Source organism: Monodon monoceros, unplaced genomic scaffold (genome assembly GCF_005190385.1).
Source record: "Monodon monoceros isolate NGI ecotype Baffin Bay Population unplaced genomic scaffold, NGI_Narwhal_1 Super_Scaffold_21, whole genome shotgun sequence".
Taxonomy (NCBI): domain Eukaryota; kingdom Metazoa; phylum Chordata; class Mammalia; order Artiodactyla; family Monodontidae; genus Monodon; species Monodon monoceros.
In genome coordinates, this window is record NW_021703778.1 from 100017497 (window position 1) to 100035189 (window position 17693).

Sequence of the window (17693 nt, forward strand, 5' to 3'; positions counted from 1 at the left end):
TTTGTAACTGTGGGAATGGGAAACAATCTAAATGCAGAGAGACAAATAGGAAACTGATTAAAATAATTTAAATTGATTTTATGTATTTACTGACATGGAAAGATCCCCACACTCTATCAAGTTTTTTTATTTAAAAAAACACCCAAATGCTAAATAACATGTACATCACGATCCCTTATTTTAAAATCTGTGGTGTATATAAATGTGTGTATGCACAAGATGCTTATTCTAAAATGTGAATAATTATTGCAGCCAGGTGGTAAGAATACAGGTGATTTTTATTTTTCTCTTTTTGCTTGGATTTTCTAAAATTTCCTTTGAGGAACATAAATTATTTTATAGCAAAAAGAAAATAAAAATGTTATTTTAATACATTTTTCCTTAACTCATTCCACGTTTCTCCTAATTGAAACAAGGTCACAAGATTCTATTTGTAATTCCTGGCACAACTGAATATTTATCTGAGTCAAAATCTGTTTGACATCACCCTCAAATCAAAGTGTTCAGGTACAAAGATGTCCTTCAACCCACAGTGATAAGAACGCAGTTTCATATTTAAAGCAGATAAAAAGAACATCATTTGCCCAGTACCTAGTGCAGCTGTGACATCGATTTCACAGCCAAGGAAAGGGGAATGTAAATCATCACAGATGACAACAAAGCACAAGCTGAGTTTGTCAGAGGTAGTTCATTGTCTCGGATGTTCATTTCAAATCGCTTTGGGAAGGGAAAGTTACTGCTGCTAAATTTCAGAACATCTGAAACTCTGTGACTTTTCCAGTCATAAAGAACAGTCCTGCAAACCTTGATAAGAAAGTTTACGTTGACTTCATTACAACAGATTTAACAGTGAGAAAACAAAGCCAAAATCAATAGGTGCTAATGCTCTAGTGCAAGTTCGGATCCAAAGCATTTTCATCACCTCGAAGCAAGTAAGAGGGTCACAAATCACCACCACCCCTGCAATTTGGGACATTTTACTTCCAAGTAAAGGCTGTCCTGTACTTCAGAGTTTTTAAAGTGACAAGAAGACACTTCAAAGGTAACAACAATACACTTCCATTCAATTTCACTTGTATTTTTTGGCCTTTGTCTAATCTTAATCAGATTTCTCTGAGAACCAGAATTCAGAAAATCAAAATAGTGTTTACCACAAACTGAAAAACTGTCCAAAGGGCAGTGCTGAAGTAATAATGATGGTAACAATTATTGAGCTTTTCCAATGCACCAGGCACTATATTAAGTACTGATTAAGTGCTTAAGCGTTGTTAAGTACTTAATCAGTACTTAAGCACTTAATTAAATTAAGCAATTAAATCAGTATTTAAATGCTGATTAAGTCCTGTATTAAGACCATTTCTCATGTTGATACTCACAAAACCTCATGAAATAGGCAATAATATTACCTACATGTGGCAGATTGTATTTTCTAAATATGGCCACAACTATATCTCCCATCCCAAATGCTTTCCACAATGTGACTTTGCCAAAGTTCCTATCAACAGGTTGGGGCCTATATACCCTCACTTTGAACCAGGGCAGGTTTTAACCAACTGAGTATGGTAGAATGATGTCATATAACTTCCAAGGCCAGGTCAGAAAAGGCCTTGCAACTTCTACCAGGCTCTTGGGACGTTTGTTCTGGGGAAAACCAGCCATAACTTAAGAACTCCTAGTATAGTTAGGCCATCATGCTGTGAGGCCATGTGTAGATATTTCTAATCAATAGTGCCAGTTGAACTCCCAGCCAACAACCAGTCTTCACTGCCAGCCATGTGAGTGGACCATCCTGGACATCCAGCCCAGTCAAGCCTTCAGATGATTGCAGTCCCAGTCTCATGAGAGACCCTACAGGTAAGATTTCCCAGCCAAGCCCTTCCTGAAGTCCCGACTCACATTTTACACCACCAAGTTCAGGGCGCTTTGCTACACAGCAACTGTAACCAGAACACACCATTTTGCAAATGAGGAAATTGAGGCTTAAAGAGTGATTTGACTCCAGGTCTTAACTATCATTTTATCCGGCTGCCAGATGTTGGCATAATAAAGTTTGTACCATGCAGAAGATCTCTCTCTCAAGTCACATGTTTATTTCAACATATCCATCAGCAGAACACACTGTGGGAGGAAAACTGTGACTTCGCTGAAGTGAAAGCAGTCTATTTCACTGCATTTTGTGATTAAGCGGTTTTCTCTGTTTCCGTCTATTGATCTGTTAACTAAAATGTTGAAAACCTCTTACAAATTACTTTTGCTATTATAGCAGAGTGCTCCAACCTACAGTAGGCAAGTGTCCTAATAAGAGACATCCCAAGATATGACTCTCTGTCTCTCCCTAAAATCACTTCTAGCAGGCTGTGTTGACATTTCAGAGGTCAATTCTTGCAGAATATTCTCAAAGCATGAACTATATGAACTCATGTCAAAGATTTTATTTAACAACTCATTAATTTATGAGGGAAACCGGTAAGATGTTACAACTAGCTTAAAGAAGCATTCAAAGAGCAATGACATTTATAGGGATACGAAATTCTGAAATGAATTTGCAAATACATGCACACTGGGTCTATCTACAGAAAATTGTCAGTCGCATTCTAATAAACACAATTCATGTGTTTTTCTACAGACAAGAATAATTTACATTATGATTAGTTTTCTACAATTTACAAAGTGCTAAAACATCTTAAAAACACTGGAAGGCAGAGATGACCTGAATGAGTGAGTTTGGACACTCACTAATTTTGTAATCTTTTTTTTCCCATTTCAAAGTCCTTCATGATATTCACATTTTTATTGAGAAAGGATTAATAATCTAAATTATACTTATATTGCAAAATTTACTTACAGCAATTTAATATATGTACTTCTACTCCTTTGTAAATTTTACATTAATATTTAATTAATTGATTTATAACACTATATGATGCCAGGTAAAGCAAATACTAATCTTAGTTCACAAACTCGTGCATACCAAATTTAATTTCCTTGCTATTCTTAAAACTCAGTTTAATTTCCCTAGACGGCCCATTAACCTGATGGTAGAAATTAAATCTCAGTCAGTTCTGGATTCTCCCACAAGCACACTTTTCTCCAGTGTTGTGTCTAAGTTAAGAGGAAGCTGGGAGGAGACAAGGAGGCCTTTGCCCACGGTCCTCTGGATCCTCCCATCTTGCCCTAGGTCATCAGTCCACAGGTAGCAGGTACATTGCTCCTCATTCGCATCAAGGAGGCCCTTGCAGGCTGGGTGGCTCTCCCTGCTATCTCCATGCCCCTTTCAGACACTCTAGCCTTTATTACTGCACCTCTCTGAGCTGTGGGAAACTCTCTGACGGTCTCAAATGTCCCACCTGCCTAGGAATTTTATGCAGCCACTTTTCCCCTAAGGTACAGCCACTGCCCTGGACCTTCCCAGAAAGTAAATTACAAGTGCTCCCTGTTCTCAGACCCACAACTCTATGTGGGGTTCTGTCATCTCCCCGCTTAGACTCAGCCTGGGGTTGGGAAAGGGCAGAGTACAATGCTCCTTCCCAGGGACCCAGCAGTTCTGAGCTATCCTGTTTTCCTCTTCAAGTCTCCTCTTTCCCCTGTTACGCAGAATCTCAGGAAATAAGAAGCCTTGCCCTGACTCATCAGGTTCTGTCTAGGCCCTGAGTCCTAAACTTGAAAAGGCTTTATTCTGCCTTCTGCAATAACATTTCTTTCCCTGTTTCCTTACCGAAATGGAAGGAATAAGACAGCTCGGAGGGATAAGAAATACCCATAAAAAAAAATGGTTAACAATTCAAAACCCACCACATGGGTACTGTGCAAGATGTTTGAAAGACAAAGAAAAATGTGATTCAATTTCTGATGTTAGGATCTGTCCAGGGTCACCCAGCTAGTAGGGAAATACAGAGGAAAAACTCAACAGTGATAATATTGTATTTAGTGCAATATCAGAATTTATATTTATAGATGAGAGGAATGTGGTTGGGCTGGGGGTGGGTAGGAGAACTACTCAGAAAAGTTTTCTCATGGAAAACTCGATCTGATTTTTGCCAAAGTTAGAAAGGCATTTCAGGTAGAAAGAACAGCATATGTAAAGGTATGGAGGCCAGAGAGAACCTGATATTTTCAAGAAGGACAGGCAGTTTGGTTGAAGACTAAGCTATGGAAAAAGAATCATGGAAGAAGAAACTGGAGCAGTAGGTGGACCCAAGATCAAAAGGATGCTACACTAGAAAGCTTACATTTTACTCTGAAGGTTAATGGAGGCATCCAATGATTTTAGGCTGGAAAATATTATAACCTGTTTTGTGTTTTTAAAAGATCACTCTAGTAGAATGTGGGGAACTAAAGTGAGAAAGATATTAAAATCCAAGTAAGAGGGCTTCCCTGGTGGCGCAGTGGTTGAGAGTCTGCCTGCCAATGCAGGGGACACAGTTCGTGCCCCGGTCCGGGAAGATCCCACATGCCACGGAGCAGCTGGGCCCGTAAGCCATGGCCGCTGAGCCTGCGCGTCCGGAGCCTGTGCTCCGCCACGGGAGAGGCCACAGCAGTGAGAGGCCCGCGTACTGCAAAAAAAAAAAAAAATCCAAGTAAGAGATAAAAGAACCCAAGCTAAAGCAATAACAGTGGGGATGGAAAAAAGAGGAAATTTATTTGCAAGATATTTTTGAGGCAAAATTACAGAAGTTGGGGTAAGAGAGTAAAGGAGAGAAAGGAGTCCAGGAAAACTCCCCAAATTCTGGCTTGGGTGACCAAGGAAATGACGATACCATTCACATAAACAGGAATACACATGAAAAGGGCAAGTTTGGGCAGAAGTGGATGGGGGGAGAGAGGAGGATGATACATTCACATTTTTTCCATTCATCTAAAAGATATATGGTGAGAAATCATGCTGTCAACCCTGTCCCTCTCTACCCCAAACTACCACCTGCAACAAGTATTGTTGTTTTATTGGTCTCTGGTATATTCTTCCAGTCAGTTTTATTTTTATCTTTATTTTATATTGGAGTATACTTGATTTACAATGTTGTATTAGTTTCAGGTGTACAGCAAAGTGATTCAGTTATACATATACAAGTATCTATTCTTTTTCAAATTCTTTTCCAATTTAGGTTCCAGTCAGTTTTAACACATTGGCTTTAAGGCACCCAGGTAGAGCTCTTCAGTAAATAGTTGGATAGATGGTTCTGGAGTTCGAGAGAGATACCTGGGCTCATGAAAAATCAACTCAATACCAAAAAATCAAATAAGCCCATTTAAATATGGGCAAAGAAACTGGGTAGACATTTTTCCAAAGACATGCAAATGACCAACAGGTACATGAAAATATACTCAACATCACTAATCATCAGGGAAATGCAAATCAAAACCACAGTGAGATGGCACCTCATACCTCACACCTGTTAAGATGGCTATTATTAAAAAAAAAAAGAAAGAAAGAACAAGCGTTGGTAAGGATGTCAAGAAAAGGGAACCGTTGGAACTTCCCTGGTTGTCCAGTGGTTAAGACTCCATGCTCCTAGTGCAGGGCGCCCGGGTTTGATCCCTGGCCAGGGAACTAGATCCCATATGCCGCAACTAAGAGTCTGCTTGCCACAACTAAAAATATCCCGCATGCCGCAACTAAAGATCCCACATGCCGCAATGAAGATTCTGCACGTGGCAACGGAGATCCCATGTGCTGCAACTAAGACCCAGCGCAGCCAAATAAATAAATGAATATTTATCAAAAAAAGGGAACACTTGTACACTGTTGTTAGGAATGGAAATTGGTACAGCCATTATGAAAAACAGTATGGAGGTTTCTTTAAAAATTAAAATAGAACTACCACATGATCCAGCCATCCCACTTCTGAGTAAATATCCAAAGGAAACAAACAAAAAATTTTTTTAACTGTTAGGACCTCCTTGTGGTCCTCAAAGACCTTTACTGGATGGTTCTTTCCAGAGAGGGAGCCACACACTGACAGGGCTGTGGGCAGGCATTGCTTCCAGCTCCCCACACCTTGGGAGAACAAACTGTGGGCAAGACACTGACTGCCATGGTCCATAATCACTTCTCCAGGGACGCATAGTTGAGCAGCTTCTCTATCAAGTCCAGTGGGCTAGCAGCCTGCAGCAGCAGTAGTAGCCCTTAAGGCCCAGTGCATCCTGGGTGTCCCCCTATTTCAAAGAAATATCGGCAATCTGTGTTTTTTGCAGCATTACCCACAATAGCTAAGGAAACAACTTAAATGTCTGTCACCAGATGAATGGATAAAGAAGATATGGTTTATATATATAAAATGTAAGAAATTAATAAGCAGAAATCTCAGTTAAATAGAATTGAGAGACCAGAAGGGGGAGTTCTCATGCCCTGCGATGATAGCAAAGCCCAACAGGAAGAAAAAAAGACTCCCTTTCTTTCCTGGCAAGGACTCAGCCAATGAAAAGTCATGGACGCTTTGTTTACTATAGCCCTCCCAACTTCCTTTTCCTCTCTATAAAAGCATTTTCCTTCACTTGTAGCGCAGGGATTTTCACATGGCTCACCATGGTTGCAACACCAAGTTGCTGATCCCAAATAAACTCATCTTTGCTGGAAAAATATCTGGCAGTCTATTTATCTCAGGTAAACAATACAATGGAATATTATTAAATCATAAAAAAGAAGGAAATCTTGCCATTTGCAACAACATGGATGAGACTGGAGGGCATTATGCTCAGTGAAATAAGCCAGACAGAGAAAGACAAATACTGTATGGCATCACCTATATGTGGAATCTAGACAAACAAACAAATAAAAAGTCCAACTCACAGAAACAGAGAGAATGGTGGTTTCCAGGGCCTGGGAGGGTGGAAGAAATGGGTAGGTATTGGTCAAGGGTACAAACTCCTAACTATAAGATGAATAAGTTCTGGGAACCTAATGTACAGCACGGTGTTCATAGCTAGTAACATGGTATTTTATACTTGAAGTTTGCTAAGAGAGTAAATCTTAAGCATTCTCACCAAACATGCATACACAAAAATGGTAACTATGTGAGGTGATGTATGTGTTAGTTAACTTCATTGTAGTAATCATTTCACGATGTACACAATCATCACACTGTACACTTTAAATATATACCATTTTTTTTGTCAATTATACCTCAATAAAGCTGGGGAAAAAATAATCCTAACCTTTTCATTTCCTTCCCTTATTTCCCTTTCCCCAGGACCCCATCTTCTATCATCTCCTAGCCCCAGTGAGGTAGGGACCAGGGTAGGATTAGCCAAGGTTCTATATTACTTGTGATGGTTCCTTACATCCCTGTAATAACAGGACTGCCTAATATTAGACAGGAGCCCCAATTTCAGAGGAATAATTAGATTTATTACTTTGACTAAAATTAACTGTTATCCTTGATCTGAACAAACAAGTGAAACTTTTGTTTGCAAAGTTGTAGTAAGTAACAGCCAAAAGAGTTGGGAAGAAGCTGAGTGAGGCTCGTTATACTAATTCTCCAGGGATCACAAGCACCATAAAACTTAGGAGAAGAGTAGATCCCTGAAGAAAACAAAGCTGCAATCCGAATCCCTCAGCCCTTATGTCACCTCCACAAAGAGATGTGTTTATTCCAGGAGTAGCTCATTCACTGTCTTACAGTGCCCCATTGTCCGCAGAAGAAATACCAACTCGCAGAAACTTGCCCAACGTGAGAATGTAATAAAAGTCTTTATCAGTTGAAATGACCCCCATTAGTTTAAAAGGAGGAGGAAGGAAGATTCCAGTAAATGATAACTGAACTCCTCCAAGGCTTCTCCCAGGGTGAGCTTGCTGAAATGTGGAAAATTTCAAAACATTCTGGACTCATCAGATCCTGTGAGCTGAATGATGACCAAGTCCAAGGAAACCATTCTCCCATCCGGGAAACGCCAGCTGACCATTCAGGATACTTTGGAAAGGAATAGTTATTCTTAAAGAATAAGATCTGCATTTAGAGCCCATAGACAATATTGCAAGCTCAAGAAATACCCATGTGAACCAGGTATCTTCTGGACTCCTGTGAGTAGTGTATTTGGAATGGCCTGACTGGAACTTCCCCAGAGGGCTGCTAGACACCTAACCCTGGGCCTGAAGGGTAATCTCCACCATGGCACTGCAGAGGATGGCAGAGCGGCAATGGCTTCCCCAAACCGTCCTCTTCCTGGCACTTGTCTTCGATAATTTTTATAAGATGTGGCACATCGAGCACACACACTGGGTCTCATTTGTAACTTCAGCCCCACCATCCAGGTCAATGCTAGGCAAGTCAACGTTTATCCAGGCAGAACCATTAAGTTACTCACATTGAGGAGATTTGCCTGTCCCACCTTGTGCTCTGTGTAACTGTCCCCTTGGAAAACCCAAAGCTCTGGAGAGCATCAAGTCTGGGTGAAACTCTTAATGCTTTTCCTTAGAAGGAGAAGATCTCACCCTCCTTCTAAGGTGCTAGAACTATCCAGAAGGCAAGACGAACCTCCAGGGCATCCATAGAGACTTTCCCACTGGCCACTGCATGACTGACCCTTAAAACAATGAATGGGGCTTCCCTGGTGGCGCAGTGGTTAAGAATCTGCCTGTCAATGTAGGGGACACAGGTTCGAGCCCTGGTCCGGGAAGATCCCACATGCCGCGGAGCAACTAAGCCCATGCGCCACAACTACTGAGCCCGCGCTCTAGAGCCCGCGAGCCACAACTACCGAAGCCCGTGCACCACAACTACTGAAGCCCACACGCCTAGAGCCCGTGCTCCGCAACAAGAGAAGCCACCACAATAAGAAGCCCGTGCACTGCAGCGAAGAGTAGACCCCACTCGCCGCAACTAGAGAAAGCCCGCGCACAGCAACAAAGACCCAATGCAGCCAAAACTAAATTAATTAAATAAATAAAAATTTTTAAAAAACAAAAAAACAATGAATGGTGTGAGTGGATGGTGCAGCCATGCCCAGGCTCTCAGGCTGCCAGGAAAGTCTCCCCTTTCACTCGCAAGCCTGAAGGATAAAGGGAGAAATACCTGAATTCATGAAGTGGACCCCTTCCCTTTGTATCTGGAAGCCCCTCCCCCTGGCTGTTGACCTCCCATTTGATACAGGAAAAAAACAGAAGTTTATCAAGCAGCCCTGGCTATGAGCTATATCCTTAGGCTAATCACAATGTCTTTTCATGGTTTATCTGTGCTAAGCTCATGATTCAGTACGAACCCAGAGCTTTCTCCTCACCTTCCACTCCCATCCAACTCTTCCTCATCTTAGTCTCTATTCCCACTTCTCTTCCAGTGTGTCCCACCAGGACTTCGCCTAAATGATACTCATTCTATTAGCTCCTGATGATGTGTCTGGGTATCACATTCATGTTGTGTCCTGCTTCTGTCCTGGAAAGAGCTGGGTACGTTTCTTGGCTGCCTGGGCTCACCTTTGAACCAAACGATTGGGCTACAGAGAACTCTTTTTCAAGTCGCTGAGTATCTAAGCAATATTGAGCCTAGAAATAACCCCTGCGGAATAGCCCTTAGTTACATCCTCAGAGGCTGATCAACTATTTTGTGTTCTTTAGTAACTGTCAACAAATGTTATATACAATAGTAGTTTGTGGAATAACTTTGAATAGTGCAGCCTTGCTGAAGAGAAGGCAAAACCATAAAAAAGAGAAAGTTTATACAGTTTACCATTTCATCCTCTCTACTAATATCCCCTAGCATCTCCTTCATCCCAGGTACCTAAACTGGGTCCCAATCTTATTCTCCAGTGACTGGTAAATAATTCTTGCTACAGTTCTGCCTGATCATTAAGGGAGTAGTTGATAATGCTTAAGGAAGGAAACTTCCAGGGATGTGGACATTTAAAAAGAGATCTTTTTTAGGGTTTGGGGTTTCTTGTTGTTGTTCTTGTTGGGGTTTTTTGTTTGTTTGTTTGGGGATTTTTTAAAATAAATTTATTTATTTATTTTTGTCTGCGTTGGGTCTTCATTGCTGCACGTGGGCTTTCTCTAGTTGCGGCGAGAGGGGGATACCTTTCGTTGCGGTGCGTGGGCTTCTTATTGCAGTGGCTTCTCTTATTGCAGAGCACCGGCTCTAGGCGTGCAGGCTTCAATAGTTGTGGCTCGTGGGCTCTAGAGCGCAGGCTCGGTAGTTGTGGCGCACGGGCTTAGTTGTTGCGTGGCATGTGGGATCTCCCCCGACCAGGGATCGAACCTGTGTCCCCTGCATTGGCAGGTGGATCCTTAACCACTGAGCCACCAGGGAAGTCCTGTTTGAGTTTTTTTTTGGGGGGGGGATGTTTGTTTTGGTTCTGGTTTTGGTTTTGGTTTGCTGCTGGAAGCACTCTAGCAGACCCAAACAGACCTCTGTCCCTTTACTAGCTAGAACTCCAGACTGTCTCAAAGATGGAGAGTTTCCCCTTAGAGAATCTTTGTGGGGAGACATCTCCACCTTCTAATGAGGAAAAGCAAACCCTCTTCAGATGGGCCATTTTAACAGACTACTTGACATATTACTCCGCAATGTTACTGTCCTCTAGGAAGTACTACATAAGCAACACGTCCTCAACCTATTCTGTGTCAAACAACACCAAATCCAACTCACAGACATTTGAGGTGTTATTCACTCATTCAGTAAATATTTACTAAAGCTGATTATTTCAAGAAACTTGTTCTAAGAGCTATATAAAAAGCAAAGATTAATAAAGACATCTTTAAGCAACAAATGAAAAACAACCATAAAATACAATAAAAGTTGAGTGATATATAACAAAACTATGAGAGATACAGAGACTCAGGCATTCAAAAGAGAAGGCTTCATGGAAATGACAGCACTTATTGAGGAGAGACTTAAAGGATAAATAGGATTTGAAAAGGCTGATGATTCCAAGTTGAAAGAATGCCATGTGCTAAAACATAGGTGCATAAAATAAAGAATAAAAAAATCACAAAGGGTTTATTGTATCTTGAGCCCATGGGAGGATGTAATCAAAGGAGACCGTGGATATATCATATGAGGATGGATCATTAAGAATCTTAAATACCAAACTCCCACTAAGGAATTTTTATTTGTGCATACATTACTTGGATTTTTCTATTTTTGATTGGTAAGAGTTGTGCTTTTCTCTCATAGATTTCCTCTTGTCTTTTTATTAATCCAAATACTAGTGAAAGGCATCGAATTTTCAGGTAATATTGAATTAGCAATAGAGTGTCTACGCATTCTCAATCAGTTTACCTGAGGATATGGATCTGTGTAGTGAATGGCTAAGTTAAGCAAAAAGGTTATCAGTCTCAAATATGAACTACTTATGGATGAAGACCCATTATTAGAATAAAGATAAAAATGAAAGGTAGTGAAAGCAGGGTATAATGTTAGAGGCAAAGTAATTGTTGAAGAATTAGAAATAAAATTTTGGTTAACAAAAGTAAGCAAGAATAATTTTTGGTTTGGGGCCTTACTTAGGCCCCCCTGCAACACCACTCTCGCCTCTAACACATAGACATACCAGGGACCATACATGAGAAAGATAGCCCCAAGGGAGCTCTGTAAAACAAAAATAAAGGAATCCTTCAACTCAAAATGCAACACTCACCACTTTTTCCTATCAATTCCAAATGTCCTCAGATCCCCAGAACATCACGACTCCTGGTGCAGCACACCTCTGATTGGCCATCCTCAGCAGAGGTCAGAGGAGCCATGGGGAACCACGCCACTGTCACCGAGTTTGTCCTGCTGGGGCTCTCAGATGCCTGTGAGCTGCAGATGCTCATCTTCCTGGGGCTCCTCCTGACCTGCGTCCTCACTCTACTGGTCCTCACCCTCATGGACAGGCACCTCCACACCCCCATGTACTACTTCCTCCGCAACTTTGCCATCCTGGAGATCTGGTTCACCCTGGTCATCTTCCCCAAAATGCTGTCCAACATCCTGACAAGATACAGGACCATCTTCCTGGCAGGTTGCTTTCTTCAGTTTTTCCTCTATTTCTTCCTGGGAACCACAGAATTCTACCGACTGGCAGTGATGTCCTTTGACAGGTATGTGGCCATATGTAAACCCTTGCGTTATGTCACCATCAATGAGCAAAAGGGTCTGTGTCCAGCTAGTTCTTTGTTCATGGATGACAGGATTCCTTATCCATCATCGTTCCAAGTTTCATCATATTTCAGCAGCCATTCTGTGGCCCCAATATCATTAATCATTTCTTCTTTGACAACTTTCCACTCCTGGAACTCATCTGTGCGGACACAAGTCTGATTGAGCTTCTGGGTTTTATTTTGGCCAACTTCAGCTTACTGGGCACTCTGTCCATGAAGGCCACCTGCTATGGCCACATCCTCCACACCATCCTGCAAAACCCCTCAGCTAAGGAGAGGCAGAAAGCCTTCTCAACCTGCTTCTCCCACATCACCGTTGTCTCTCTCTTCTATGGCAGTTGCATCTTCATGTATGTCCAGTCAGGCAAGGGTGGCCAGGGCGAGGACAGGAACAATGTGGTGGCCTTGCTCAATACCATGGTGACCCCAATGTTCAACCCCTTCATCTACACCCTGAGGAACAAACAGGTGAAGCAGGTGTTTAGGGAGCAGGTGAACAAGCTCTTCTTACAAAGATGTACCGGACCTGAGAGGAGGGGAGGAAGTTACCTCCTTGCCTGAACCTCTGCAAACGCCGCTTCTGTCCTGATCTCCATGAACTATCCCCTCCTAGATAGTTTTCAGCATGTCCTCTAATCTACAGTGGTTTCTCACATGCATCATTATTGGCTCACACAGTCTTCTCAGAGTACAGAAAGCTCAGCGTACCACAGCTATGTCTGGTATGTCTTAATGTTTCTGACCCTAGCCTATACCTGAGTTTCTTAATCTTGCCTCATTTTTAAGTTATAATTATAAACTTAGCATACCTTCTTCACTAGAACATTTCAAAATTGATAAAAAAATACTCTCAGTAAGAATATATTCATGATAGACTTCAGAAATATTATATATACAGAAAAATTAATGAGGTGGAATGGCCAAGAAATGTTGACAAAAAAAGTATCAGGTATTAAAAACACTAACTTAAAAACAAACAAATACAACAGTGGAATTGGATACCCTAGAAAGATAATGCAGAGTAGACATAAAGATCTAACAGATAATTAAAGTAGACTTTCTAATCAGTAAAGAAGGTCAAGTCAATAAACGATGCCAAGACTACTGGCTATAACCACATTAGAAGACTTCCTTTAAAAAAGATTGAGGTCTAGTACATAGTTGGTTATTTGGGTGGGAGAAAGGTTAGAGCAGAATATCAACTTAAATGTTATATGTGCCTTAAATATTTATTTGAAATTAAAACCTAGAAACACATATGTACTCACTAGTCTATAAATATCCTTTTCTTTGAGAATGAATACAATGACTGTTGTAGTATTTCTTGTTTAAACCACATTCATAATATGAAATTTCAAGATTGGTTTCAGCAGCACAAAAATTGTAAAGATGCTTAAGAAACTATCTGTGAGCAGAATTCTAGAATTTTTGCTTTTTGTTTGTCTTTTGCCAGTCTTCACAGTCCTTGCCCACACCTCAGTCAACAATTTTTTTTCTCAATAGTCAATTTTTTTTCAATAGAGTCCAATATGGAATCTATTGAAAGGAACTGACTTCATTTTCATAGAAATAGCTTTGTTTTTATACTCGTATTTCATTGGCTTATCTTTATTTAGTTAAAATGTCATTACAATAACAAGTCCAACTATTACATCAAGGCTTAGAAACAACTGATTCTTGGTACAAGCCAACTGAAAGGAACAATAATATGCATGGGGGGGGCTTCCCTCGTGGCGCAGTGGTTGAGAGTCCGCCTGCCCATGCCCGGAACACGGGTTCGTGCCCCGGTCCGGGAGGATCCCACATGCCGCGGAGCGGCTGGGCCCGTGAGCCGTGGCCGCGGAGCCCGCGCGTCCGGAGCCTGTGCTCCTCAGCGGGAGACGCCACAACAGTGAGAGCCCCACGTACCACAAAATAATAATAATAATAATAATAATAATATGCATGGGTACAACAGAAGCCTACTAGCTGCAAAGCTAGTAGCTGCAAGCATGCTGTGGACATCAATGATTTTTAGAAGCAGTATAGCACAAAGACTGAGAACAGCTACTAGAAACCTAGGTTCAGAACTCAGCTATTAGCCATTTGATCTTGAGTAAGCAATATTTCTTTGCAACTCAGATATATATGGAGATAATAATAGTATCTACCTCATAGAATCCTTATAAATATCAATGTATTAATATATGTTAGAATGCTTAGCACAGGGCTTGGTACAAAGTTAAGTACCAGGTTAAGTGTCAGGTACTATGTTTTACTGAAGGAATAAGCTGAATAAATGAAGGTAAATGAAGAGATTACCTAGTACCTTGAAGAAAAAGTTGTTAGATCCTCACCTCATCTCTTAAACTGAAATAAATTCAGGATGAATTAAGTAGATAGATATAAACCATGAAAAAGAAAATTTAGGTATAAATTATTTTATTAAAGACATGTAGGGAGCTTTTTTGATGGAAGAAATATAAAAATAAGTTTACAAATTAGGCTATGTAAAATTTTTAGACTTCTTTACATTAGGAAAAAAAACATAAATGCTGTAATGGCCATATTTCTATCTGCCTGCATGCATTTCCCATTCTTAAAGTAGTAGGTCCCTGATCTTTCTCAGTAAGGCCCTTCCCCCACTCAGTTCATGGAGCTGGGGTGGTGGTGACTTCATCCCTAACCAGTCAGAGCATGACCATGGTTATTGGCTCAGGAATGGCCATATCACTAAAATCAGGCCAGTGAAACCAAACAAGTCTCAATTCTGAGATACTTGTGGGAACTGGTGGAAGAGTCTCTCTGCTGGACTTGAGGTTGGGAGAAAGTAGGCGAAAAAGGAGAGAAGACACAAATTACCAATAAGGGGAATAAGAAAGTGGATACCACTATGAATTCTATAGGAATTAAAAAGTAATAATGGAACATTATGAACAACTTTTAATGTTTTTGACAACTTAGATGAAATGGATAAATTTCTTGAAAGACACAAGCTACCAAAGCTTACCCAAAATAAAATAGATAACTCTAGCAGTCCTACATCTTTTAAAGAAATTGCATTTGTAGTTAAAAACTTCCCCAAAAAGAAAAGTGCAGGCCCAGATGTCCTCATGGTTAACTCTACTAATTACTTTAAAAAGAGATAATACCAATGCTATAAAACTCTTTCAGAAAACAGAAGAGGAAGAAACACTTCCCAAATTAACCTATGAAGCCAGCATTATCCTGACCAAAATCAGACAAACATACTAACAAGAAAGAAGTTACAAATATCCTTCAGAACATAGATTTTAAAATTCTTAAAAAAAACTTTAGCAAACTATTTCCAACAACATAGCAAAAAGGTAATACATCCTTGACTGAGTGGGGGTTATCCCACAATTACAAGATTGGTTCAACAACCAAAAGTCAATCATATGTAATTCACTACATTAACAGATAAAGGAGAAAAACCATATGATCATCTCAATAGATGCAGAAAAAGCATTTAACAAAAGTCAACCCCCATTCATGATTAAAAAGAAAAACTGGATAGCAAACTAAGATAGAAGAGATATTTTAGCACACTAAGATAGAAGAGAATTTCCTCTAGCTGATAAAGGATACTTATGAAAAACCCACAGTAAAATACTAAATAGTGAAAGACTGAATGCTTTCCCCTAAGATTAGGAACAAGAACTTTACAACTTCTACTCAACATTGTACTATAGGATCCCAGCCAATGCAATGGTAAGAAGAAATAAAAGGCATGCAGACTTATCATGAAAGGATGCTGAATTTTGTCAACCGCTTTTTCCTGCATCTATGGTCATGTGATTTTTAAAATTATTTACTTATTTATTTGGCTGCGCTGGGTCTTAGTTGTGGCACGTGGGATCTTCATTGTAGTGTGCAGGATCTTCGTTGTGGCATGCAGGATCTTTAGTTGCAGCATGTGGGATCTAGTTCCCTGACCAGGGATCAAACCCCAGCCCCCTGCATTGGGAGCGCAGAGTCTTAACTGCTGGACCACCAGGGAAGTCCCGATCATTTGACTTTTATCCTTCATTTTGTTAATGTGGTGTATCACATTTCTTGATTTGTGGATGTTGAACCATCTTGCATCCATGGACTAAATTCACTTGATCATGGTGTATGATCCTTTTAATGTACTGTTAAATGCAGTTTGCTAAACTTTTTTGAAGATTTTTGCGTCTGTGTTCATCAGGGATATTAAGTATAACATTTTTTTTCTTGTAGTGTCCTTGTCTGGCTTTGGTATCAAGGTCATACTAGCCTTACAAAATGAGTTTGGCAGTATTTTCCCCTCTTCACTTTTTTGCAAGAGTTTAAGAAGGACTGGTATTAATTTTTCTTTAAATGTTTGGTAGAATTTACCAGTGAAGCCATCTAGTCCTGGATTTTCTTTCTTTTTTCCTTTTTTTTTGGGTGGAGGGGTGTTGATTACTGATTTAATCTCCTTACTAGTAACTGGTCTGTTCAGCTGATATAAAGGGAACCTACCTCTGCATAATAAGGGCCATATATGACAAGCCCACAGCTAACATTTTACTCAACGGTGAAGCTTTTCCTCTAAGATTAGGAACAAGGCAAGGATGCCCACTCTTTCCACTTTTATAGTACTCTTTCAACATAGTACTGAAAATCCTAGCCAGAGAAATTAGGCAAGAAAAAGAAACATAAAGACTCCAAATTGCAAAGGAAGAAGTAAGGTTGTCTTTATTTGCTGATGACATTTTATATATAGAAAACCCTAAAGACTCCTCTAAAAAACTGTTAGAACTAATAAACGAATTCAGTAAAGTTGCACAATGCAAAATCACCACACAAAAATAGGTTGTATTTCTATACGTTAAAAACAAACTATCAGAAAGAGAAACCGAGACAACAATCCTATTTACAATAGCATCAAAAATAATAAAATACTTAGGAATATATTTTACCAGGGAGGTAAAAGATCTGTACATTGAAAACTATAAGACATTAATGAAATAAATTGAAGGGGACATAAATACATGGAAAGATATCCTGTGTTCATGGATTAGAAGAATTAACAGTGTTAAAATGTCCATAACTACCCAAAGCAATCTACAAATTTAATGCAATCCTTATCAAAACAATCCTAAAATTTGTATGGACCCACAAAAGACCTTGAATAGCCACAGAAATCTTGAGAAAGAACAACAAAGCTGGAGACATCACATTTCCTGATTTCAAACTCTATTACAAAGCTATAATAATCAAAACAATATGGTATTGGCATAAAAACTCAGTGTTAACAGAACAGAGAGCCCAGAAATAAACCTATGCATATATGCTCAATTAATTTTTAACAAAGGAGCTAAGAATATACAACAGTAAAGGATAGTGTCTTCAACAGGTGTTGAGAAAACTGGATATCCACATGCCAAAGACTGAAACTGGACCCCTATCTTACACTACTCACAAAAAATCAACTCAAAATGGATTGAACATAGACCTGAGTCCTTAAAACTCCTAGAAGAGAACATAAGGAGTAAGATCCTTGACACTGGTCTTGGCCATGATTTTTGGATATGACACCAAAAGCAAAGGCAACGAAAGCAAAATAAACAAGTGAGACTGCATCAAACTAAAAAGTGTCTGCATAGCAAATGAAACC

General features: G+C 40.0%; 1 protein-coding gene across 1 annotated transcript; it reads left to right on the top strand.

The window, feature by feature from the left end:
* The first annotated feature begins 11531 nt into the window (after positions 1-11531).
* Positions 11532-12631, top strand: LOC114903873 (olfactory receptor 49). Its single transcript, XM_029237125.1, is given in 3 exon segments — positions 11532-12050; positions 12052-12111; positions 12113-12631. Coding segments are annotated over 3 exon segments (1077 nt in total). The 5' UTR covers positions 11532-11552.
* Positions 12632-17693: the final 5062 nt, after the last annotated feature.